Source organism: Hakea prostrata, chromosome 2 (genome assembly GCF_041222555.1).
Source record: "Hakea prostrata isolate BN-2017 chromosome 2, UWA_Hpros_2, whole genome shotgun sequence".
In the NCBI taxonomy this organism is placed as follows: Eukaryota; Viridiplantae; Streptophyta; class Magnoliopsida; order Proteales; family Proteaceae; genus Hakea; species Hakea prostrata.
Window position 1 is genome coordinate 1,489,269 of NC_142601.1, and position 27,235 is coordinate 1,516,503.

A 27,235-nucleotide genomic window follows, 5' to 3' on the forward strand; every position below is an offset into this window, starting at 1 on the left:
CCAGTTGATCTTGAATCTTAATGCTTAAATGTGAAACCATTAAAATTTGTACTTCATTTACCCAAATTATTAATAGATGTGCATAACAAAGCTCATGAGATGTAACTTTCCATTATAAGAAAGAAATAAAATCAAATGGAAGGTATAAATAAAAATGCACAATGACCAAATAGGGTTACAACAACAAAAGGTAAAAGTAACATTCAGAAAAACATAACTTTAATGACAGTCTACACGAACAATTATTATCAAGCAGGACATATGGAATTACTAAGAGAAAAGAACGTAAAAACAATGTAAATTAATCTTAAGAAACGCTTACGTATAACTAATAGACTTGAACGCAACTTGTGAAATGGCTTCACGTCCTCAGTCAATAGTTGATTGAAATATCACAATAAGACTTACACATGATTATCAAAAATAAACATAACAAAATCATTTAATCAATTTCTAAGTTACTCAACTGCACCAAAAACTATGAGCTTCCTTTACATGAGATTTGCCAACACCGATGCAGCTGCAAGGGCCAACAATGATGCAGTTGCATCTTTAGTTTGAGCCACCATTGCTTCATTACAAGAAAATGTACTAATTGCGACAAAGCTTTTACCACAGACACCGGATACAAAAAATGTACCAATATTTAAAGTACTATATGCCACACAAAAATATGCCGTCGAAAAAAATATCGTAGCAAAAATTCTATATATACTAAGATTGTAATCTCCCGTGGTCATTGATTGATTGACTAAATGCTACGGTATGTGGCAAAATAGTCAATTACAAATTCCTCTAATTTGTGTATTGCAATTAGCAATTAGACTATTTGTTATGGTGATTTCCATATATATTATTGCTCGTACATGTACGGTAATTTAAGTATACATTTTATTCGCGCCAGAAAAACCCCAAGTCTCCGTTCTTCCGCGCGAAGCCGAGAAAAAACCCAAAATCTCTGAGCTCGTCGGTGCTCGTCTTCCATCGGTGATTGCAGCGGTTAGTCTTCGTATTTCTTCATCTTCGTTCCTCTTGCTTGCTCGCTCGTTCGTTATCCTTCCAACCTCGACTCCAAAGAATATGTAACCAATCGCTCGAATCTTTGTTTGGAAGAGTTCCTTTTGATCATCGATCATCTCATCTGCACAGACGAGGTAATCTTTCTGATTCTCCCCTTATTTGGACACCTTGATTTGTTATTCGCTTTACCTTGCTTTCTAATTCGAAGTTGGATTTAGTTTCTCTAGTTGTTCTGCACAATCTGTATGCATGATGTTGTGGTTGTTGTTCCATCCTTTTAGTGTTACTTGATGATTCGGTTCTGGTAATTTGTTGCTTTGTTTATGTACTTCGGTTTAGCGGAGAAAAACGGCTGAAAAAACAAAACGGAAGAGAGAAAAGAGAAAAGAGAAAAAATCTTGCTAGTTTTGGTCTCCTGAGGAAAATTTCCCCGTTTACTAGATGAGTTTTTCCGTGTTTCAAGTAGTTTTTGCTTCTTAAATTATCTAGAACCAGTGTACTATCTTCTCAGATCATATGTGTTAAGTATACTCATCCACAATTGGATTTAACATGTTGCTCACTTTTGTGAACTTGCTACTTGAACCATATTACGATTTACAAGTTCGTGGATTATGAGTGCAAGGTTCTCAGAAATCTGTACTTCTCCAAAAATAAGTAAATAGATAATCAAGAAATGAATAATCTGAATTTTTAAAGGGATTAGTTTCCGTGGGGTGTTGATTTTCTTCTAAAAAATTTTACTTGTGGTTGTTTCAATTAAATGAATTATGACTGACCACTGAAATCTTCAACTAATTGGATAGAAATAAGTTAACTTATTTACTACCAAAAGGTTAGAATGATCTTGATAATCTAATGTTGCTGAGTGTTCGTATTTCTTCAAAATTTCAATGTTCTTCAAGTTCTCTTACAGAAAATGAGGAGAAAAGATGGTTATGGGATTCTATATTCTTAGAGATTTGCAATTCTGAGAATTGTGTTCAACCATGAGTGACATGAGAAGATGAGCTATTGAATGAGGACTTTGGGTCCACCTCTTGGAAACAAGAACAATGATAAGATAATTAGATTATGTAGTGGTCTTGTGCTGGTTGTCTTAAAACTGAATTTGTTGTGTGGAAGGGTCTTCATGCCCCCACCCCCAACCATAATGCAATCTGCTGTGTAAATATAAAATATGTTCTGTGTGGTTGACGTAATTTTTTCTCTGGGCCATTCAAATCATCCATCCATGGTTTGTTGATGGGTGAACTATCCAATTGGGGTAAGTTTGTAGGAATCAATCAGCAGTAACCATATCATTAGTCAAGTGAATGGAATAATCAACCAACTCTACTTCCAAGTTCCAGTCTCCTCTAGTATGGGCTCTGATTCTGACTTCTTCACTCATCTTGTCAAATACTCTCCCTCTTTTTGTTATAGCCTTTTATATGTGTTTTCTCTGTTATTGTCTTATGTTGGTATCATGGCTTTCCGAATTAGCAAATTGGAATTTGAAGGTAGAACAGGGGTTGTGACATCGTTAATGTTCTATATATAACAATATCTTATCTACTATAAAAGAAGAAAGTTATTGTCTGGGTGTGTGATGCTGACCCCTGCCCCTTACAGGTTGCTCCAAATGATCAAAAAATTCTTTGATTTCCAAATTATGTGCATTAGTAATTTGTACTCTCAGAGAATTTTCAGGATGTCCAACAGCCTGGGTTGAGTTCTCATATTCTGTTTTTCAGTTCTCACTTCACGTAAATTTTCAAGGCCTCTGTAATCTTTGATTCGTCCACGGTTGATCTGCATTGCTAGGGATCAAAGACAAAATTTCTGTAACAACATAAAATTGAAGATTTTCTTTTGAAGTTTATAAACAATATTTCTTTGAGTTTCTAAGAAACAGAATCGAAGGCAAGAGTGTTAGTGACTCATGGGTTGAACTCTTGTGTCTGAAGTGGGCAGTGCAGTGCTCACCAGTTGACATCACCTAGTTCATAAAATAACATTTTAATGAAACCATAATGAAACTTATATCTTATTCAAGACAGATCTAAACTGTTGTTGCACAATCCTGCTTGTTCCTTCAGCCAGTTGAACCTGCACAGATGAGCTCAACCGTGGAGGTCGAGTTTTCACCTCCGACGATCTAGTTAGAAATCCGACTAAGGAAGGCAAGAAAGTAATGAACAATAATAATACGAATAGTGATAGTTCTATTCAGCGTACCTTTCTCTTGTGTTCTCATACCTTTTTATAGCTTTTCTCCGTATGAGTTTGAGTGGGACTAAAACCTTAATTAGGTTGCGATTTGAATCTTAGTCCTTGAGTCCTACTTGAACATGAGTAGTAGAGTCCTGACTGAATACTGTTTCTTTGGCTAGAATCTTATTCAGATTTACCTTGTTATTCAGCCTTTGTACTTATTCGACCGACCTTGACTTGGTCGGTCTAACGTGATTCGAGCTGGTCGAACTAGGCTCAAACCGAACTGGTTTGATTCTGATCTGGTCGGACTGGGCTTAAAACGGACTGGTTTAAGTTTATTTATTCTTTCCTTATCATAAGCCCCCCAGTCTCTGAAGTCCGAGCTTTCTCTTGTTCTGGCTTTAGAGATTTGATGGTCGAACATATACTTATTTCCGACTAACTTGACTTGTAATCTTCTGGGAGGTGATTTGTGAGATGTTTATGGCTGACGTCCACCGACAAGCTGCTGCGCCATAAAACGAGAAACGACGGCGCACGACTTTTGGCACGTCCTTCTTTTTGGACACGTGGCACCTTTAATAATGACTTTTTATGATTAAAAAATATGAGAAGATCAACCGTTTGCAAATCAAGATCGTTAGCGCTAGATTGGAATCTTCATGAAGAGATCTTGTACGAGATCGTTAGATGTAGATGCCTTAACAACCATTAGATTAGGACTTTTTATACTTTTCCTTTTTCATCCATTAGATTTGGATGTTTTTAGGAAGTATATAAATCTGTCCTTCCCTCTTCCATTTCACTTTTCATTTTACTTACTGTTGCGTCTGTGGAGAAGACGAAGGCTGCAGAACTTTTACGATCGTATTTCGACCTCCTAGAAGCTTTGTTCTTCGATTCTTCTTACAAGTGAGTTCCTTTTCTCTCCACGAATCTTTTGATGGTCTTTGTTCTTTACTTTGTGCTGTATTCTGAGTATATTTTCTTCTTCCTTTTTCTTGGAATCTGTTTGTCATTTCTTCCATTTATGCTACTGTAACCGTAGCTTAGTGATGGGTGTTAAAAAGAAAGCTGTTAGACCCTCTAAGACTTCTTTTGGTCTTTCACCTTTTGAGCCTGAGACTGTTTGACCTGGGTATGGTGGAGCTTCTTCCTTTGGGTATAGTGATACTGAGAGTGGCACCTCTGTTGATTCGAGCTTATCTCCTGGTACTCGTCCGAACTTTCTTAGTGACGATGAGTTTAGGTCTTTAAGTATTCGAGCTCGGTTCAGTACCAATAGGACAAGATGGTTAAACAATCTTTCTCCATCCGAACTTGCCTTTGAGAGGATTCGACCTAGGACTTCCGAACATGTAGATTTTGATCCTAGCAGTTCTGATCCCAGCTTCTTCCCTTCCGAGCTCACTGAGATTGGTCTGGAACTTGTCCGAGCTAGGTATGCTATTCCTGATAGTTTTGTGATCAGGGTTCCAACTTCTCATAAACGTGCTCACTTACCCCCTCAGGGTGAATACGCTATGTTTGAGGATGCCTTTGTTATTGGTTTTAGGCTTCCCTTGCATCCAGTCTTTGTTGAAACTCTCAATCAGTTTGGGATGTGCCCAGGGATGTTAGCGCCAAATAGTTGGCGTAACATAATCTGTTTTTGGGGCTTCTGTAAACAAAAAGAGGTCGGTGTGACTTCGACCTTAAATTTGTTTCTTCAATTTTTTGTGTATAAGAAACAGGAGCAGGATCGTTGGTTCTATCTTTCCAAACGAACTGCTCTGCAATTTGGATGGGAGGGTAACTTTGTTGGAACAGGAACTCTTCCCTCAAATACTAAGGGTTGGAGGTCTGGATACTTTTTTGTTCGCCCTCTTTCTCCTTCTGATTTTCCAACCTCCTGGCCAAAAAGTCCTAGGGAAGGTTCATGTATGCTTTTGCTTTTTGCTTGATTCATCCTTATTTTGCCAAGTTTTCTTACTCGGGAGATGATGCAGTGTTGCTCGGTGAAGATGATCTTGCCGATGTTGCTGGTGTCATGCTAGAGGTGGAGGCAAAGCATCCGACCAAGCCAAGTAAAATACAGGCTGATCGGGCTTCTCCATCCAAGGATAAGAAGACTGCAGTTAAAGATAAGTCATCTTCCCGTGTTCGGAAAGATAGCCCCTCTGACATTCCTCCCCGACCAACAAAGAAGGTGGCCAGTAAGAAGAGCTCGGACTGTGATCCTCATCCTTCCTTAGGTGAGGATGTTTATGGTCAAGAGCTTCCTGTTGAGTTCAGGGCTTCAGGCTCCACCAATATTCTTCGACTAGACTGGTCATTAGATGGGAACTCTTCGGTATTCAGGGGTGAGTCTCCCTCCATGTCCAGAGTTGCTAATGAATGGCTGGGTGGAGCCATCCTTCCCTCCGACTTTGAATATCTTCAAAGTTTTGGTTGTCTGCAAGCGCACAGTATTACTGTGAGGTATAGATATTTCCTTCTTGTATTGAAAGTTACTTTTCTATATTTTGCTTGTAAACTCATTGTCTCTTTGTATGCAGAATGGCTTGTGCTTTGGTCCAATCCCTGGGTCAAAGCATTGACTCTGCTCGGCAAGACTTCTTTGCTCTTCGGGAAGCCAATCAGCGCAACAAGAAGTTGGAAGATGAGTTGACAGCCCTGAAGTCCAACAACAGTTCTTTGATTGCTCGGGAAGCCGAGCTTCTCAGTGAAGTAGCTGCGTTGAAGGGGAGGAATGAAGCTGTAGAGCTTGAGAAAACTTCTCTTCAGACATCCTTGGAGGAAACGCAAGGATCTTTGGTCGGTAAGAAGCTGAGATTTCTAGTCTTCGAGCTAAGTTAGAGAGCTCGGATCATCAAGTTGCTAAACTGATGAAGGTGGTCGAGGAGAAAGCTCCTTGCGTATTTGAAGATGCCCAAGGTTTAAAGTATCCCACGATACCATACGATACTAGTCGATACGTATCCATATTTGACCCAACCGATATGATACATCTCGATACGTCTCTCCGTTGAATTACACTAAAATACATTAGATAGAGCGATACAATACTTGATACAGGATGATACGTCTCTTAAAATTACCTGACCGATACGATACTCGATATCGATACTTTAAACGTTGGATATCCCCCACCAGCTTCGTATCGAAGTTATAAAAAGGTGGGTCAAGACAGTTGGCTGCAGGAAATTTATGACCAAGGTAGCTGCGCCAGGATATATCTATGCTCGGCGTCATACCTACCAAGGCCTCATTGCAGGTTTCAAGGATTTAGACTTAGAAAGATTTCAGAACTTGATTGATCCTGGAATCTATGACGATCTCAAGATTCCCCGACCTGCTTGGTGTGCTGACCGACCAAGGTTTCCCAAGCCTCAAGAAGTTGAAGTGACTGATTTTCTAGATTACTGGGATCCCTTGCCTGAGGCCGGTAGTTCGGATACCACTTCCTCAAAAGACAAAGCAGCTCTAAAAACAAAAGAGAAGCTTTAGAGCTTTATAACTTTATTTTGTCTGAGTCTTTTTTTGTATGTATGGCTTTTTTGGCCTTCACTTTGTTTTCTGTTTTTCTCCCTTTGTAATCTCTGCTTGTTCGGTAATGAAGCAATTTATTTAAGATTTCTCAGTTTGATAACAGCTTAATTGTTTGTATACTTGGTAAAGAGTTAGATTTTTTTGTGCCTAAGTGACTTAGGGCTTTTCGTGCCTAAGTTACTTAGGGCTTTTTCTTCCCGACCTTAGTAGGCCGGTGGCCTAAGTGACTTAGGTCTTTTTATGCCTAAGTTACTTAGGGCTTTTTCTTCCCGACCTTAGTTGGTCGGTGGCCTAAGTGACTTAGGTCTTTTTGTGCTTAAGTTACTTAGGGCTTTTTGTGCCTAAGTTACTTGGGGCTTTTGGTTTCCAACCTTAGTAGGTCGGTTGCCTACGTTGCTTAGGGCTTTTTGTGCCGCTTAGGGCTTTTTGTGCCTAAGTTACTTAGGGCTTTTTGTGCCTAAGTTGCTTAGGGCTTTTTGTTTCCGACCTTAGTAGGTCGCTGGCCTAAGTGACTTAGGTCTTTTTGTGCCTAAGTTACTTGGGGCTTTTTGTGCTTAAGTTACTTAGGACTTTTTGTGCCAAAGTTACTTAGGGCTTTTTCTTCCCGACCTTAGTAGGTCGGTGGCCTAAGTGACTTAGGTCTTTTTGTGCCGAAGTTACTTAGGGCTTTTTGTGCCGAAGTTACTTAGGGCTTTTTGTGCCTAAGTTACTTAGGACTTTTTGTGCCTAAGTTACTTAGGGCTTTTTCTTCCATACCTTAGTAGGTCGGTGGCCTAAGTGACTTGGGTCTTTTTGTGCCTAAGTTACTTAGGGCTTTTTGTTGCCGACCTTAATAGGTCGGTTGATGATCTTTGCTAGGTATTCGAGCTTAAGCTGTGATGATATGCTGAAACTTCAAAAAACTTTATTCAATGGAAAAGATTCATAATGTCTGAATCAAAGACAATTGCACGAATATCTAAACAATTTAAAGAAAACTGTAAAAAATTCCAAAATTGTTGAGGATTTAATACTATTGATAGTATTTCCTCAAGTTGTTTGAATTCCAGGTCCGAGGTATTAGTTGGCCGGTCTCTGGATCTCGCAGCTTGTATGCTCCCGGGGCGACTTGTTGTACTACAATGTAAGGTCCTTCCCAGTTTGGAGCAAGCTTTCTTTGATTTGTAGGATCAGAAGCAGATGATTTGCGGAGGACTAGATCTCCAGGGAGATACTGTTGTGGTTTTACCCTTGCATTGTAATATGTTGCAATGCGTCTTTGGTACTCCTCCAGGCGATATTGTGCTTTATCTCTGATTTCCTCAATGAAGTCTATATTCGCCTTCATTCCTTAAATGTTTGCTTATTCATTGAATTTCTCTTCTCTGATAGACCCGACCTTAACCTCTACGGGAATCCGAGCTTCGACTCCATAAGCCAGTCGGAATGGAGATTCGCCGGTGGTCGTCCTGGCAGTAGTTCGGTAAGACCACTGAACTTTAGGTAACTCCTCTACCCATCTGCCTTTAGTCTGGTCCAATCTTTTCTTTAATCCTTCCAGCATTGATCTGCTAGTAACTTCCACTTGGCCATTGCTCTGTGGATTTGCTACAGAAGACCAACGGTGCTCTATACCTTGCTCTTTACAGAAACGTTCGAATTCAGCATTTTCGAACTGTTTACCGTGGTCGGTGACGATGATTTTTGGGATACCATATCGATACATGATATTAATGTGTGACGAATTTTTTCATCTGGTCGGTATTGATGGATGCCAGTGCTTTAGCCTCCACCCATTTAGTAAAGTAATCGATTGCCACCACCAGGTACTCTCTGCTTCTTGTGGCCTTTGGTAGTTTTCCTACCAGGTCTATCCCCCATCTAGCGAATGGTATCGGAGAGAGGGTTGATGTCAGAGGCATTGCCGGGGCATGAGGTATGTTGGCGTGCGCCTGGCACTTGTCACATTTGCGAAAATGAGCTTTCGAATCTTCTTGTAGCGTGGGCCAATAATATCCTTGCCTTATTACCTTATCTGCTAAGGCTCTGGCTCCTATATGACCTCCACAGTTTCCTTCATGAATTTCTTTTAGGATGACAGCTGCCTCTGGAGCCCCTACACATTGTAACAATGGTTGGGTTAGAGACTTTTTGTATAGCTTGTCGTTTTCGACTGTGTATCTGACTGCTTTTGCTTCACAGTTGTAGCTTCTTTTGGATCCTCTGGTAGTAACTCACTTTCCAGATAATCGATTATTGGAGCCATCCACCCGTGCTCGGTCTGTATGTGCATTTGGTCGGTCAGACTGATGCTTGGAAATTGTAGCTCTTCCATATATACGACCGGGTCTGCCTTTATTTCATCCGTAGCCAGCCTAGATAGGGCATCTGCTTGCTCATTTTCTACTCTAGGGACTTGTTGGATTTGGATGTCTTTGAAGAGTTGTCTGTATTGGTTGACCATGGTCAGATATTTAGTCATCCTTTTTTCTTTTGCTTCATATAGCCCGTTCACTTGATTCACAATTAATTGTGAGTCGCTTCTAACTTCGATGTTCTGATTATCAAGGGCTTTTGCTATACGAAGACCTGCTATTAATGCTTCATATTCTGCTTCATTGTTTGAGGCCTTGAATTGGAAGCGTAGTGCATACTGTATTTGGAATCCTCCTGAACTTACTAGGAGCAATCCAGCGCCACTCCCCTGTGCGTTGCTAGAACCATCCACGGAAAGTATCCATCTTTTGATACTTTCGGAAATAGCCTCTTCTTCTTGCTCATGTTATGGTTCAAAAGTTTCAAGGATGAAATCAGCAAGGACCTGTGCTTTAATAGTTGGTCTTGGTCGAAACTCTAACTGATGCTCGCTTAGCTCAACCGCCCATGATACCAGTCTTCCGACCAGGTCTGGTCGGTGCAGTATTTTCTTTAAGGGAAAGTTTGTTAATACTGCAATAGGATGTGACTGAAAGTATGGCCTCAGTTTTCTGGCTGCTATGACCAGGGCCAAAGTTTGCTTGTCCACCTCTGGATATCTTGTTTCAGCATCAAGGAGTACGTGGCTCACGTAGTAAACGGGATTTTGTTGTTTTCCTTCATCTTGCACTAGTACTGCGCTAACAGCCAGGGGTGAAGTTGCTAGGTAGATGATTAGTTCCTTTCCTGTGGTCGGTCGTACGAGCAGAGGTGGAGTAGTTAGCTTTTCTTTCAGATGCTCGAAAGCCTGTTGACACTCCTCGCTCCACTCTGGTACTCCTTTTTTGGAAATGCTTTTCAAAGCTTGAAAGAAAGGAGAACATCTTTCTCTTGATCGGGCTATGAACCTGTTTAAAGCTACCACCCGACCAGTGAGACTTTGTATCTCTTTGACGCTTTTGGTGGTTTCATCTCTTGTATGGCTTTTATCTTCTCTGGATTAGCTTCTATTCCTTTTTGGGATTCCATGAACCCCAGAAATTTTCCTGAAGATACTCCAAAAGTGCATTTTTCTGGGTTGAGCTTCATTTTGTATGCTTGGAGTACCTCAAAGACTTCTGCTAGGTCTTTGAGGTGGTCGGATTGTGATGTGACGTATACCTCCATATTTCTGCCTATCGGCTGCTCGAAAATTTTGTTAACCGCTCTCTGGTAGATTGCCCCGGCATTTTTTTAGACCAAAGGGAATTACTTTATAGTAGTAACTATTCCTGTCTGTCATGAATGAAGTGTGTTTCTGGTCGTCTGGATTCATCAAGATTTGGTTATATCCTGAATAGACATCCATGAAACTGAGCATCTCATGACCGGCCGTTGAGTCGATAAGCAGGTCTATCCTTGGTAAAGGATAACAATCCTTTGGACAGGCTTTGTTGAGGTCGGTATAGTCTGTGCACATTCTCCATTTTCCGGTTGCCTTCTTTACCATTACCACATTGGCCAACCAAGTTGGGTGGTCGATGGGTTTAATGAATCCGGACTGCTTCAGCTTTTGAGCCTTTGTTCGGATGGCCTCATGCTTTTCCAAGGAAAAATTTCTTCTTTTTTGTATTACTGGAATTGCCTGAGGGTCAGTACCTGTGCTCGGCTACTTTTCTGTCTATTCCGGGCATATCTTCTGCCGACCATGCAAAGACGTCAGTATTTTCTTGTAGAAATCTGGTTAGACTATTTTTGAACTGTTCTTCTTGTTCTACTCCGATCATAGTTCCCTGATCTTCTTTTGAATTTAGCCTAATCTTTTCCAACTTTTCTATTGGTTCGGCCCTTTGCATGCTTTCTTCATCGCGATCATCTCTGACTTCCACTGCCATGGTAGAGCTTGTTTTTACCCTTTTTCTCATGTAGTTGGCATAGCTCTGGCGGCTCCCTTTTTGATCTGCGGAACATTCTCCTATTCCCTTTTTTGTAGGAAATTTCATCTTCATGTGTAAAGATGAAACTACCGCCTCCAGGGTGCAAAGGGTTGGTCGTCCTAAGATCATATTATAGGCAGACAAATCTCGGACGACCATAAAATTTGCTTGAATAACCCTGTCCCTGGGGTACTTGCCGATTCGGAGATCTAACCTGATGGTGTCCTCTGCTCGGGTTGAGGTTCCTGTGAAGCCGTATAAGTGTGTTCCACAGGGTACCAGCATCTTCTCGTCCAGCTGTAATTTCTTGAAAGCTTCTAGTGATAAGATATCTACTGATGATCCTGTATCTACCAGGACTCTATGGACCTCTTTTCCGGCCAGATTGACTTTGATGATAAGGGCATCGTCGTGGGGAGTGTTTATCCCTTGCTTATCTCTGGATGAGAAAGTGATTGGTTCTGAGATAATCTCCTCACCTGCTTTTTCCAGCTCGGCATTCCCCACATACCGTGCTTTTCTTTTGGCTTGTCTGCTTGACTCCTTAGTTGGGCCACCGAACACTGTAAATATTGGTGGTCGTTTTTGATAATCTCCTCCTTCCCATGGTCGGGACTTGTTTAGGCGTCCTTCTTTGCATGGAGATCTGTACATTTTCCTACCCCCCTCTAGTTGCTTTTGATCAACTCGGGCAGGTCGGAGGTATTTTGTGAGCTGCCCTTGAGAGATGATCCTGTCAATTTCTTCCTTTAGTTGTCAGCAGTCATCCGTCCAGTGTCCGTGATCTTTATGAAACTCGCAAAATTTGCTTTTATCACGATTTCCTGGACGAGAGTGTAGTTTATCTGGCCATTGGAGAATTCCTCGATCTTTAATTTGCATCAGAATTTCTGATCTCTTTATGGCTGGTGACCCTTCCCGTTTAGGCCGACCATTCCTGGTCGGATCTATGGTCGGTCTTCTGATTGGCTGGTATTTATCTTTGTGTGTTCTCGCCTCCATGGTTGGATGCTCCTTCTTTCGAGATTCAATTGTTTCGATATCTCTTGCTTGTTTGTGGCATCATTCTCGGAGATCATCATACGTTTCAGGCATGTCATTCAGGAGTCTCTCAAGTAGGCCTTCATGGCTAAGTCCTTGGTACAAGGCGTGGAAGGCTATTTTTTCATCCAGATTTTCAATCTACATGGTCAGATTATTAAATCTCGCAAGGAGATCTCTAATGGACTCCGTTCGCCCTTGTTTTACAGCGAACAATGTATCTTCTCTCTTTTTGGTCTCTACTCCGCTTTGGAAACGCAATAAGAAAGTCCGACCTAGATGGTTGAAACTCTTTATTGTTCCGCGAGGCAAAGCTTGGTACCAATCTAACGCTGCTCCAGTCAATGATGCTGAAAAACTGCGGCACATAGCTGCTTCATTGTGTCTAGAAGTAGACATGACAGATTTATAATGGGTGATGTGATGCTTAGGACACTTCGATCCGTCGTATGCCTTGAAGGTCGGGCATTTGAAACCTATTGGCATCTCTGCTTCCAAGACACTTTTGATGAAGGGATCCTCTTTTAAGACGGCGTATAGCTCGTCTTTTCCAAGCTTTAATGCTTTTTTGACTGTTTCGTCAAGGTCGGTGATGCGCTTATTCATCTCTTCATCTTGCTTCTTTGAACCATTATGGTTCTTTTTGTCCTTTGAAGCTTTTGCTGGATCTGTGCTGCTTCCTCGATCTCCGTCTTCGTCGACTGGAGGATTCTTTTCTGGAATAACTTCTTTCGAGGTTCGAGATTTTGCCAGCTCTTTTTGAGATTGTTGAGGTATCTGGTCGATCACAGGTGGTCGGTCACGCCTGCTCCCCTCGGGACTTTTTTGTTTTTTCTGAGAATCTGCCTCGGGAGCAATTACGTGTTGCATGACCATCCTGATCAACTCGCTTAGGGATGAGATTGGTTTTCTCATCTCAAATTGTTCCTTCTTGTTCCTTCTGCACTTCGACAATTTGATGCATTGTCGCGTATTGATTTGCTTGAGTGTCTGGAAGAATTGGAGAATCTTGCTGAATCTGGAGTTCGGGAATTTTTTCCATTCCGCCCTGGTCGACCTCCTTTTCTCCGCCAGACACCTCTTCGATTACCAAACCTGATCTCGTCTTCATAATAGCTTTTTGATCAGATTTCCCACAGATGGCGCCAATTGTTGCTGCACAATCCTGCTCGTCCCTTCAGCCGGTTGAATTGCACCAGATGAGCTCGACCGTGGAGGTCGAGTTTTCACCTCCGACGATCTAGTTAGAAATCCGACTAAGGAAGGCAAGAAAGTAATGAACAATAATAATACGAATAGTGATAGTTCTATTCAGCGTACCTTTTCTCTTGTGTTCTCATACCTTTTTATAGATTTTCTCCGTATGAGTTTGAGTGGGACTAAAACCTTAATTAGGTTGCGATTTGAATCTTAGTCCTTGAGTCCTACTTGAACATGAGTAGTAGAGTCCTGACTGAATACTGTTTCTTTGGCTAGAATCTTATTCAGATTTACCTTGTTATTCAGCCTTTGTACTTATTCGACCGTCCTTGACTTGGTCGGTCTAACGTGATTCGAGCTGGTCGAACTAGGCTCAAACCGAACTGGTTTGATTCCGATCTGGTCGGATTGGGCTTAAAACAGACTGGTTTAAGTTTATTTATTCTTTCCTTATCATAAACTAATCCTGCTATTATCAGAATCTCTTCAAAATTAAAGAAAGTATTCAAAAGTCTTGAAGTGGCTGATAAATCCATGCACAGCAGTTTCAAAAACATGCTCTTGCATGTGTAAAGCACAAAATTGTGGAATACAAGATGTTGACACATCAAGGCATCACTTTGCCACCTTGAGTTTACTCTATCCCACTGCCTCTACGTAGGGTATCCATATTATTCAGAAATCAGAGTGCAGAATGAAACCCCAACCAGTTATCTTAGTTCACGTATGCTTACAGAAAAAGTACATGAAGAAGCCATATCTATGTAAATACACCATCCTCACAATAACTGTCATGGTCATCCCTTGCATCAGAATTTCAACTTACAAAATTCCAGTGGAACGAAGGAAAAGCACCGTCAAGCCATAATTGCAGAAAATTTCCGAATCTGCTAATTCCATATATATATATATATATATATATATATATATATATATATATATATAATATCCATATATATATATATATATATATATTTTTGGGGTACAAAGGGGCTACGTTTTTGTTTTTTATTAATGCTGGGGATGGGGATATTAATATGCCTTAGCAAGAGTCGAACCCACGACCTCTTCACTAAGAGGTGTTGGTTTCACCACAAGAACAGCTTTGCGTTGGCTATGTTATTTTAGTTATACTAATTAGAACAAAAGGAAACCAAATGCTAGACAGGAGATAAAATCAAGTACAAATCAGGTGCGAGGAAATGCGCCTCCCCAGTAGTATAATTTCATCAATAAAAACTGAGCAAGGAATAACTTACTACCAGTTGGTCATTTGAACAAGACGTTGTATCCCAGCTCCAACTACATACCATGTGTTGGAATTGTTATCATGAGTGTTGTTCCAAAATCTGCTTGAGTGCAATCTGGTTCACTTCTGGTTTAAACTAGGTTCCTGAAGATCAACGAAAGTGAGAGTAGGCCACTTCTGTTGACGGAAAGCCACCTCCAATAATTAAGTAAGATTAAGGAAAACACAAATCATTGTATTAAGGAGTAAATGCTTCAAGAATGAATGTATTCTTTGAAACTTGCAGGAGAATAAATGCTAGAGGTATTGTAACTGGGCTTATCCCTTTTTGTACTGATGTATCGCTTATATATCAATTTCATACCTCTGATATTGCCAAAATGCATCATCACCGTCCAATCTTCCATATCATAATGAAGGATTGTGATTACTCACGGTGGATTACTTAATCACCAAGTTAAGAACTCAACATTTTTGAAGAAGCTTCAAGCTAGCTGCATCTTATCCTAAACTGATTAGGAGCTTAGAGTCACGTGGGCTCAGATGTGACAGCCATCCCTTAATCTAGCAGACAAAACGTATGGGAACAACACTCGAAAAAACACAAATTAATGAGAAGCTTCTTGATCAGTGTTGGATATTTAATACATCTCAGAGCATTTAATGCTGAATTTAATGCTTTGATTTATGTTTGGATAAAGATGAGCAGAATCCTCTCGCAGCATTACTTTTGTTGGGAAGTAGCATCCCGGGCACCTGGTAAGGTGTTATCCAAGAAGTCCCAACTGCCACGTGGCATTCACTGAGAGACGTTCTTGAAGGCCAACATTCTTCCGAGAAGTGGCATACCGAGAAGTACTAGACAAACCCTTTTAACTGGGTTTAGCCAAATGTTCTCACTTGAATGATTCACACCGGTTTAATGGTTTAAACCACAATGTATATAACAATGAGATATCCCAAATTCATTAATAAATGCACTTCATTGCTTAAGTAGCATGTTAGTGACATGATTGAGGTTTGTAGGACTTACAAACCTGAAAAGGATGATGTTACCAAAGCTTAATCAAAAGGAAATCCGAAAAGTGAAGATAATCTTAAGTTCATTAATGTTATAGGGAGGAACATGAATGAAGCATCACAAAATGCATTTAGGCTGAAACGAGGTTCATGACAGACATGAATCCAACCAATAATGAGCTACCTAGTTACGGCATCAAATTGTCTAAATAAGGAAAAGACATTTTATAGTTTTGCAAAAATTTGATAACAAAAAAGTTTGAAAATTTTAATATGAAGTTCAAAAAATTTAATATAACCATAAATTCCATCCAAAACATAGAATGAATCATTTAAGGGGCTGTTTGGTTACATGAATCTAGAGATTTGAAATCTCTGGACTCATGAATCTGAGAATTATACTCGTTTGGTTGTAAAAATCTCTAGATTCATGAAATCTAGAGATTCTCCTTTTTACACTAAAAACGTGAATTTGTAGATTTATGGGTATGGGGGAAATCCAGAGATTTTAAAAAAGCTATACATTTGCACATTCACAAAAATCACGTCGATCAAATAGTATTTTAGGATGAATCCACTGATTTCATTCCACAACCAAACATTTAATTTTATAAATTATGACTCCATAGATTTGAAATCTCTAGATATTTGAGATCTCCAAACTCATGTAACCAAACAGGCCCTAAAACAATTGATTTTAAAATCTAAAATTCATGATTTTTTGTAACTCACTTGCACACAAATCAAGAATCACATTAGGACTGAAGGACCAGGTAATTCTTCAAAATTAAAGACAACAAAGCAAGTGAAACACACGTAATCTGTAATGCGGAGGGGAAGGAAGACTCACTAATAGAAGAAAGTACCAATAGCCACAACCTTAATTGGTCACAGGAGGAATTTTGAAGGGCGTCGGTCTTCGTGAGGTGAATAACTCCGACGACGGTGATCTATGGCTTGAACTCGACCTCTGAATTCCGATATCTATCCTTCATTACTGCTTTCAACCTCTAAGTCATATCTTCACGCAGTAATGCACGTATCGAATATGAATTTAGAGTTGTGAGATGAAAGGAAGAGGTGGTTATGGAAGAGTTTATCGCATTTGGTAGCAAGAATAGAGGAGTCAGTTAAAAGTAGGGGAGAGATTATCATACAATGAGGAGTGGGCGGGTGGGTTGGTTTAGAAGAGCTTTTTGGACATTTTTGTTTGGGAAAATTAAAGTGTTTTTTTTGGGTAAGAATTAAAGCATTTATTTTTAAATCTCATATGATAAGTCTTTATAGGTCAGAAATAGGATATTATGGATTTATAAAAAATTAAGAACAAAGACAACTAGACATCTTTACCCAAAAGTCTAACTAGGAGTCTAGGATACTTAAATTTAAGGGTAATTTTCTTATGGACCTTCGAGGTTTGATCCATGTCATTTTCAGTCCAAAAAAATGAAAACTTTGCATCTGCCTCCCCTGAGGTATTCAATATGATCAATTAAGGACAATTTGTGATTTTTATGACCAAAATACCCTCACATCTATTCTACCACAAGATTTACATATTTTCTTTACAATTAAATCGAATGATAAAAATCAAAAGACTGGGAGTGTTTACTGAAATTAATCAGAAGAAAACCTGACTTTGATTAAGGAAAGTCGTGAATCGTGACTCATGAAATACATATGAATTGATTGATCGAAGAATGAGAAATCTAAAATTGGGAGAATCACAGAGTGAATTGGAGAGAAGCGAAGGGAAGGGATAGGGAGGGAGACCCAATTCACCAAAGGCTTCTTTCCCTTCCGCTTCGTCGGAATTTTCTTTCCATCTTGTTACTTTAATAACGGCATCTCTGTTACTTTCTTCTCCACCACCTTCTTGACCATCAATTTTTTGTTTGCTTTCTAGGGTTAGGGTTCGGCTCTGTGTTTTTCTAAAACCAGGTATTGCTCTCATTCTACCTTTTCAATGCTCATCTATTTTCTCTCTGAGTTAATGTTGAATGTTTTAATAGATTTCTTTTTGTGTTGTGTTTTGTAAATTTTACCTGTTTGTTCTCATCATCCATTGATCAGTTTTTAGTTTATTCATCCGTTTTGTTATTATCTTAATTTTGATCGCATCTCACTTGATTGGCGATTATGCTCTCCTATCGACGTAAAGCTGGATTAGGATACGGTTATGATCAGTTCACGATTCACCTTTTTTGCTCTTCAACTCCGGCGACAGTTCAATCGATTGGAACACCTTTTTTCCTCTTCATCCTTTGTTTTCCTTGAGGTACTAATGGGGATTCTGCCTGCAAGAACAGCTCTGATGCTGCTGCTGTTGTTTCTGCTAACCGGAACTAGAATTTACACAAGATAGGAATTCTTTTCCAACACCACAACGCAAGGCCGCACACGCAATTTTTTTCTCTCTAAAAAACAGATAAAAAGATCGAAGAATTCCCTTGCCTCCTTTTTGCTACTGGAGAATCAAAACTTAGAGAGAGATTGATTTGGAGTTAAAGAAACAGAGAAGGATTTCAGAATAGAAATCCAAAAAGATTTCAGAATAGAAATCCAAAAAGATTGACAGAGAAAGAGAGATCGATTTTTCAATGTTTGCCCTCTCTCTCTCTCATTCAAGACTGCCGTTGTGGTTGCAGGGCGTAGGGTCACACAGGCACACAACACAACCTCGCAGCCTCAGCTCGAGGAGAGGAGCCTTTCTGCTACTCTTCCAAAGCCATCGCAGACCAAAGGATAGAGCAGGGTAGTGACTGGTAGTGAATGGTTGTGTAGCAGTGGGCATCCGTGAATAAAGACTTAATTCTGCCGGAGTTGAAGAGGGAAAAAAGGCAGAGATGGTAGCTACGCCAGACCAAAGATGGAGACGATGAAGAAGATGAGAGAGAATTGGGGACTTAGAAATGTGTAATTTTTCAGATGGATTTATATTATCCGATTGGAATGATCCACGTGTCTAAAATCTAACGGTCAACTGAATGTAATGGGAGGGTGTCAGTACAGGAGTGGATCCAGTAAACACCCCACTCTTTTGATTTTTCACCGTTCGATTTAATTGTGAAGAAAATATGCAAATCTTACAGTAGAATAGAAGTGAGGGTATTTTGGTCATAAAAATCATAAATTGTCCCACCTATATTAATTATATAAAAGTTCCCCTGAGGATGTAGTTGTGGTGCGCGCAAGCTGGCCCGGACGAACCTTAGATCCAAAAAAATCATAAATTGTCCTTAATTGATCTTATTGAATACCTCAGGGGAGGCAGATGCAAAGTCTATTTTTTTGGATTAAAAATGACATGGACCAAACCTCGGGGGTCCAAGATGAAAATTACCCTAATTTTAAATAATTATATATGAAAAGTCATCTTGACGGGAAAATATGACAATTTTGTGAAAAAAAATTTGATTAAAAGTAGGTAGTTTTTGATAATAGTATGCTATAAGATGTCTTTTTGCTATAAAATTAGGATAATCCCTCGGAGACTAGCTTTAGGCTTGATTTCGTGTTTCTTTCTTCCCCCCACCTGCAACTCAGGGTGTTCTTTATCAGCCCTGTCGGGTATCGAACATTATACGTGATCAATCCTCGTCCAGAACTGCTCTCCGCATGCGCTTCATCAGTTTTGACTTGAAGGTATTTACGCCAATCCGAATTCTCTTCTACCTTTTTCTGTTTTTCTTAAGTCGTTGAATTAGGTATCATGCTGACGGGACTGAGTTTTCTGGAGTTTAATGGAGGTCTGCTAATCGGGAACTTAACAAGAGGGCTTTTAAATAACTTTATTTGGATTTTCCCCCCAAATTATTTGGATTTCATTTCTGAATAAACGTTTGATAAGGAATGATCACCTCTTTTGCTGTGCATCTTGACTATTTCCATGCACATCCTGTGTATCTCCAATATCGTGATCACCTCTTTTGTTGTGCATCTTGACTATTTCCATGCACATCCTGTGTATCTCCAATCCGATATGAAATGATACATCTATTGAAATCACCCTACTGATACAATACAGATGACGATCCAGGCAAATTGCCGTATCTTCATGTGAATCCACTCAACTGTATTTAAACCTTGCTCCTCAACGATCTTTCAGCAGAGAAAGGCACGCCTGATCCTCTCTTAAGTTTCAGATGTGTATAATTCATGGATAGGATGCAGCTGCCCAATTATATTCCATTTTTTCCATTGGATTTTATATGAAGAAATTTCTGCAAGTATCTCTAATGCTCAAAGTTTTAAGAACCATGCATTCCTTCCATTGGTTTCTGTTCTCTGTCCTATTGTCTACCTACAATAAAGTTAACTTTAACCTAATATTTTTAGAAGCTTGATTCCATTCATTTGATTTTTGTATTCCTTAAATCAGATCAGTATTTCTAACTATGGAATGGGGAGACATTTTATTTTTGGAACGAGATTTTAACTTAAAAATTAGAACACCATTCAAAAGCAAACCCCACATACATTTAAAAAAAGTACAATCTAAAAAAAGAAAAAGAAAAAAAGAAAAGTGGTCCAAACTCCAAAGTGCAAACAAACTTTCACTATCTTAATATACAGGCTGCATGCTTGAAAGGCTATACCCAGTGTGCAAGGCTGCTGCTGTCTTTAGCAGGGTCTGGGGAAAGTCAAGTCTGTGCAGCCTTTTCCTGTTTTTATGATTTGAACCTGTGACCAAGGGTTCAGCAACTGAGCACTTGGCCAGTACACACTGGTGATATGAATTGCAGGATGAAACATGTGATCTAGGACCTACCATCTGATTGACTTGATGATATCCTTACTAAACCATGTTTACGGATGCAGATTTTTGCTTGTCAATTCCTTAACCACACAATCTCTCATGGAAGTTGCCGGTGGAGTGCCTTTTTCTGTTCAAACTATTTCACGAGCTGGTATTGTTAATGTTCCATCTCAATACTTACAACCACCTGAAAGCCAACCTGGATCCTGTCATGTAAGTTTAGATTCAAGCATCCCTGTGGTTGATCTCTATAACTTTGAGGCCAGAGAATCTTGCAATGTGCGCAAGGAGCTTTCCTGTGCTTGTGGTGAATGGGGGGCTTTCCAGGTGATTAATCATGGTGTTCCAAAGCATTTGCTTGACTGCATGAGGAGTACAGGACTTTCATTTTTTAAAGAGTTTTCAGAGGAGAAGAGGGTTAAGTACAGATGTGATCCAAACTCTGCTGCTTCGGAGGGTTATGGCAACAAAATGTTGATGAAAGAGGACAGTGTTCTGGACTGGAGGGTTTACTTTGATCACCATACGCTTCCGTTATCTCGACGTAATCCAATACGGTGGCCAGATTCTCACCCTAATTACAGGTTTGGTGGTCATCTCTGTTATTTCTCATACTTTTTTTGCTCGCTCTTGTATCTAAGTGGGAAGGTTAACCGCAAAAGATCCTGTAAAAGCCTGGTCCATAACTGAAGAGAATAGTCATTTTATGAATTATTTGGTTAGTTTTAATTCTGGATTCTCTCTATTGTATGTGATGTTTAATGAATATTGGTGTGGATTTAATGTTGCAGAGAATCTGTAGTGGAGTTTAGTGATCACATGGTGACACTAGCCCATAAACTCTTGAGTTTGATCTCTGAAAGTCTTGGTCTGTCAGCCTCACGTATGGAAGAGGCAGTGGGGGAAATCTACCAGAACATCACGGTCAGCTTTTATCCAAGCTGCCCCCAGCCAGAGCTTACACTAGGTTTGCAGGCCCATTCTGACATGGGTGCCATTACGCTTCTGATACAAGATGATGTTGCTGGTCTTCAGGTATTGAAGGATGGCCAGTGGTTTACTGTACCACCTTTATCTGATGCTGTCGTTGTCCTTTTGGCTGACCAGACAGAGGTATATTCTTTATTTGCTTGACGGGAAGTTTCCATATGGTATCCTATACCCTAATTAACTTAGTTGAGGGTGTCCTTAGTGCAACAATAGATGTTGCTCCATTGAGTTCAAGTGGTTATGCGTTCAGGTCTAAACAGCCTCTCTGTAAAAGCAAGGTAAGACTGCATTCATTAAGACCCTCCCGAACCCCACATTGGCTGGAGCCTTTTGCACTGAGTACGCCCCCTTCTTTATTCTTCTTCTTTTAATATATTTTTGAAAAACTCATATTAACTTTATTACAAATTTTCAAGTTGGTCATTCAAAAGTTAATTACTCAGGATTCTTTCTATGCTGCTAGATAATTGAGGTGTTTATTTGTGCCAAACTAATTGGACAATACATATTCATTTTGTTATTGTGATACCTGCTAATATCATTACATAATGATCTTGAATTGTTTGGTTTAATTTGGCAATACCTTTTGTTGTAGTATGTATTACCTACTTTGATTTGACCTTTGGCACTCTTAGACCATGACTACTAGTCAAATCCTAGCATGAAAATGTTTCCTAGTGCCTTCATATGTAGATGCAGAAACCTTTTTTGTACAACTGACTATGTTTTATCTTATGTAGGGTCTCCCTGTAATATGGGTTTGGTAATTTTGTCATAAGGTATTTCGGTCCTGCGCCTACTTTAGAATGTTCCTAACATTATTATAGGCAAAGAGAGGCTTTGACCTGAGAGTTACAAGCCATTTTCCTGTTTTTCTATTCTCAACATAATATCAGAGTTAGTTATGTAACCTAGGTTTTAGGGTTTGGAGGTGTACAATATTTCCCTAAAACTAGGTGATGTAAGGAGGACCCTCCCTAGCTGAACCAGTCATTTGGGCCCTAGACTCATGCCAAAGTGGCATACCCAGTGGGCTGGCTGAACCCTACTAGGGGTTTTTGGTCTATTTCCCACTTATTTTGATTATTATTTTACTCCATTAAATTTTGTTTTTACTTTTCGGGAGTCCTTACCTAATTTGATTTCTTTAATTGAGTTAGTATTGTGAGTCCCAACTGGAATCTATTTTAAATTAAGATTCTTCTTAGATAATTAGTGGTTATTCTGCAAATTACTTTATTTTATTTGTGGTTCTTATTTATTGAGTTGTAAAGGGGACTCTAGCTTGTAAAGGATTCCTTACTTGAATCAAGTAATGTTTCCAAGATTGGGTCTCATTCTTTTCCCTCCGCTTGTAAGGCTATATATGGTCCACTCTGTCTCATTGTAAGGCACGTTGAATTGGATAAAGAAATCAGAGTTTTGAGGGAAATTAAGTCACGGTCTTGTTGGAGGGCCACGGCAGATTTTGAATTCATCTTCTTTAAGATTCAGCAAGGTCGGTCCATCTCAACAGCAACTCAACAGCAACAGCAGCATCAAAGCCCTAGACCAGTAAGTACAGCCCCGCAGCTCCCCTTCCAACCTTCCCCTCTCTCCCCCAACCCACCACCCCACTCACCACACCTCTCCTCCTATTGCAGCCTACCAAGAACCCTCCCCCACCCGTTGTGGCAACCAAGAAATCCTCCCCCATCCTTGCGGTAACCTTAGAAACTCACCCCCACCCATTCCCAACCCTGCAGCACCCCTTCCCCTTCTCTTTCTCCCCCCTTTTCCCTTTTGGATCTTGTGACAATCGTAGAACAGAAAAGAAAGAAAAGAATGAGAGAAAAGAAAGATCAAGAAGAGAGCCAAGATTCAAGAAACCTTATCAATATCCATCCAAGATTTGTAGAAACCTTCTTTAGAATCCGTTTTCCGACCAAATACCAACCTATAGCTTCCCTCAACCATCCCATACTCAACCGGGGACTTCCCTGGTCATCCTAGGGTAAGTTTGGGTATCACTGAACACATCCCATGCTTCTTGGTTAAAACCCTAATCATCCCAAACTAGCCATGGTGATCTTGTTAAAACCCTATTGTCCCAAAACCATCCCATATATTGTTCAATCCTAAGTTATACCTATGATTTTCGTAGAACCTTAATCTGCCCAAACTTAACCCCATGCCTCAACTCTCAATATGTACCCCGTCGTGAAGAAACTAGTGGAGCTGAGAGGTACAAGAATGAAGTTAAAGGAGAACCCTACCCCCTAAGAGCTTCCAGACACAAGAATGGTCATGCCAGAGACTCAAGGGATCACAACCCTATAGATGATAGGTATGATTTTGAGGAGAGACTGATGGCGACATCACACCACACCCGTCCACTACTTTTTACTACTAGAGGCTGAGGTGACTAAACCTTTGTTTGACTACTAGAAAGGGTCATCTGGATCCTTAGGACTGCGGTGCAGACCACATTTATTTTACATATTAGTATTAGTATTTATTGGGTCATTTTTGTAAGGGTAGTTTTAAGTTTTTTCCCCCCCCCTTCATATCTGGGAGTTGTAGAATTTTAGTCTGTTTTTTTATTTTATTATATTTGGATTATTTTAGGAAGTTGATTTATCTTCTTGTTTTTTTCCCCTTTAAATTGGGAAACCACCAACATTGCATGATTACAAAGAATTAGAGAAAGAAAATGAAAAACCAGCGGCAACTTGAAGAACTTCTGCTAGTCTCTCTTGTCTCTCTGACGTGGAGCCTTCTTCCTTCTTCTTCCACATGTCAGTTCTCTCCTGCTTTGGTTTCTTGTCTAGAAAATTCCTCAATTCTTTCCTCTATCTTGTCCTACTCTTCTTTTCTCAAAAAAGCCTTGTTTTCTTACGTTTGAAAATTTCCTCATCTTCTCCTGAACCTCCTCACGCCTGTTCTGTTTTTTGCAGAAAATTTCTTCTATTGTTTCTTATTTTCCCTTTATTCTCCGACCCTTTGGCAGCCTCTATTTTTTCTGCTGAATAATTTTCTTGCCTCTTCTTTCTTACTCCTGCTTCTTCTCCATAACCTCATGGCAGCCCATTCTTTCTATTGTTAGTTTCTGTTCACCATCTGTTTTATTTCTCTCTTCTTCTCTTTATCCCTATGGCAGTACCCTTTCTGCCAGAGTTTTTCTCCATCCTTTCCATCCTTTTATAGTTACTTCCGCTGCTGCATTTACTTCTTAGACTGCTGCTTTGTTTATTTTCTGTTCTTTAGATCCTGTTTGGTGCTTGGTTACATGTTGGTTTGAGTTTTTCTTTTGTCTTTTTACATTGTGTGAACTTGCACCTATAATAAAGTTGATCACATTACGGTTTGCTGGAATTTTTATTTCTTTGGATGTAATGCCCCTAACCCCCTTGCCCAGTAGCGTGGGTCGATCATATATGGATTCCAAAATTGTTATCTTGAGTCTTTAGATATTTAACATTACTTGTAATCTTGTTTGCAGTGTCCTCTAAGTGTGACGTCAATTATGTGCCGTGCAAACCTCTCCCCTTCTCCCTTATAGTGTCTTAGTTCGCTTAGGATCATTTTTATTGTAGAATACCCTAGTTTCTTGGGCTGAAGAGGTACCCCATTCATTAGAGATGAATGTTTTCAAGAGGGGAGAATTGATGTAAGCAAGCAACCTCCCCCTTGCCGAACCGGTCATTTGGCCCCTAGACCAAGCCAAAGTGGTGCACCTAGTGGGGCTGGCTAAACCCTGCTAGGGGTACTTTGGTCAATTTCCCATTTCTTTTGATTGTTAATTTTGGGAGTCCGTATCTAATTTTATTTCTATAATTAAGTTAGTATTGAGAGTTTCAATTAGAGTTGAAGTCCCAATTGGAATTTATTTTAAATTAAGGTTCCTTTTGGATAATTAGTGGTTATTTTGCATATTACTTTCTTTTATTTGTGGTTGTTTTTATTGAGTTGTAAAGGGGACCTTAGTCTATAAAGGGTTCCCTATTTGAGTTAAGATAAGTTTTAGAGATTGAGTAATTCTTTTCCCTCTAATTGTAAGGCTATATATAGCCCATCCTACCTCATCGTAAGGCACGCTGATTGAGTAATGAAATCAGAGTTTTGAGGGAAACTAAGTTGTAGTCTTCTTGGGAGGGTCTTCTTCAAAAAAATCAAGGTAAATGAATTGAAAAGAAAAACTATTTTGACGATAAAGTTGAATTGAAATTGTTATTTTAAAGAAAAATGAAGTGAGTCACTTGTTTAATACACCATGTTGCTTGCATCGTTGTGCATGTTGCTTATTGGGCAGTTTTTCTTGATAAAGTTGAATTGAAATTGTTATTTTAAAGAAAAATGAAGTGAGTCACTTGTTTAATACACCATGTTGCTTGCATCGTTGTGCATGTTGCTTATTGGGCTTGGGAAGCTCATTAATTTTAATGTCAATAGATGCCCTAGTCCAGGATGAAGGCAATGGAGTCGACAAGAAGGTGGTGATCTCTTGTTTAGTCCAGTTGGATATAAAACTTATCTTTTGATGTATGTGCATATCTGGTTCAAAGGAAAGTATGGGGACAGTCATAATTTAAGCTAGGATTTTTAACACTTGTACATATATGGTGAAAGAGTAGGACATGTGCCATCAGTTAAGTTGCTTTGAATTTCCTCCTGTATGCCCATGTTTCAGTATTGTTATATTAATACTCTGATGATAGGTTTAACTAGTAAAGTGGACGGCCATGTGCCCTGGTAGGGTTCTGGTGATGTGGGCCCCACCTGGCCGTAGAAACTGGGGTTGTCACAGAGGTGGAATAATTTGAACCAGCATTGGAGGCCAACTAGAACCAGCCAGCTGGTCCTGCTAAAAAGCGCTGTTGCCTCACCATTTAGACCAGTCAACTTGGAGTGCTGCAGTAGTAACAAACATGAAGAGGGGAGGCCAAATCATTGTTCAGATGAACAGTTTCATCGCTCATATTTGGCTTAATGGGAAAATTCCTAGAATATCCATGGGTCATCAGATTATGTTAGTATTGTATTCTTGGGAGATTTAGAAGCTATGTTTAGTTTCTATTTTAGTATTAGTTACTTGCTGAATGTGAAGCCTAGTTACTATTTTCATTAGGGTTCTGTTTTTTTTTTGGGAGTCTGGTATTTTCATTAGGTTGTTATTTCTTTAAGTTTCTATTTTCAATTTTAGAAGGTTTCTGTTCCTTGTGAAGCTTGTGCCAAGCTATGAAGAGGCCTTTTCATTGTTATAGACGATTAGACTATTAGAAATACTGAAATAGCATGCCATGTAATATTGCTGATGGAGTGATCAATGTTCAACTGCTGGGATAGTACATTACCCTACACCTTTCTTGAAGTTGAACTTCCCTTGTGCTGCATCTGTGACTAACTTTTACAACATCTAAAAGACTAATTGAAGACCAACACTGCTGGCAATGACATTTGTTGATTACTGATTCCTGAAGCTGCTGAAAGGACCATGTATATGATTCAAAGGTTGCTGCTACCATCCAATCTCAAGCCAAAGCTATGCTACTGCTGCCTAGAAGCTTCATTTACTGCAGTAGCTTCTGACCCTTATACCTCCATCATGCAAGATTATGTTGAGTTGGAAGACTCCAGTTGTTTCAACCATACCTCCCAACCTTCTATTTTCATGCCACTTCGGTAAGTCTCATCAGATTAAAACCAATCTTGCAGCAAGTCTTCATCACTATAGGTGGCACCTTTGATCCATGCATGAGAGCATTCCACTGTTTATTTGGCCTGCAGATCCATAGTAATTTGGGGACCTCTGCCATATCATCTCATTACACCATCAGATGTTGCTGAGATTTTCAGCACCTGTTCTCAATGTACCACCAGAATATGCTGGTGTGGCTAGAATCATAGCCTTTGGATTTCTGAAAATTGTTTCTGTGC

General features: G+C 39.7%; 2 protein-coding genes across 3 annotated transcripts in view; one reads left to right on the plus strand and one right to left on the minus strand.

Moving 5' to 3' along the window:
- The first annotated feature begins 851 nt into the window (after positions 1–851).
- Positions 852–27,235, plus strand: part of LOC149023191 (2-oxoglutarate (2OG) and Fe(II)-dependent oxygenase superfamily protein) — a 32,982-nt gene continuing 6,598 nt past the window's right edge. Inside the window, exons 1-3 of one of the 2 annotated variants that reach the window (XM_089143747.1) lie at positions 852–1,154; positions 20,392–20,913; positions 21,121–21,442. In XM_089143747.1, coding sequence (XP_088999873.1) covers positions 20,429–20,913; positions 21,121–21,442 — 807 coding nt within the window. In that variant the 5' untranslated portion in view covers positions 852–1,154; positions 20,392–20,428. The remainder of the gene's footprint in view (positions 1,155–20,391; positions 20,914–21,120; positions 21,443–27,235) is intronic. The other variant, XM_089143748.1, reaches the window with a different exon arrangement.
- Positions 8,093–8,455, minus strand: LOC149023192 (uncharacterized). The gene has a single exon (XM_089142715.1). The coding sequence runs from the start codon at positions 8,453–8,455 to the stop codon at positions 8,093–8,095; it is 363 nt and encodes a 120-aa protein (XP_088998841.1).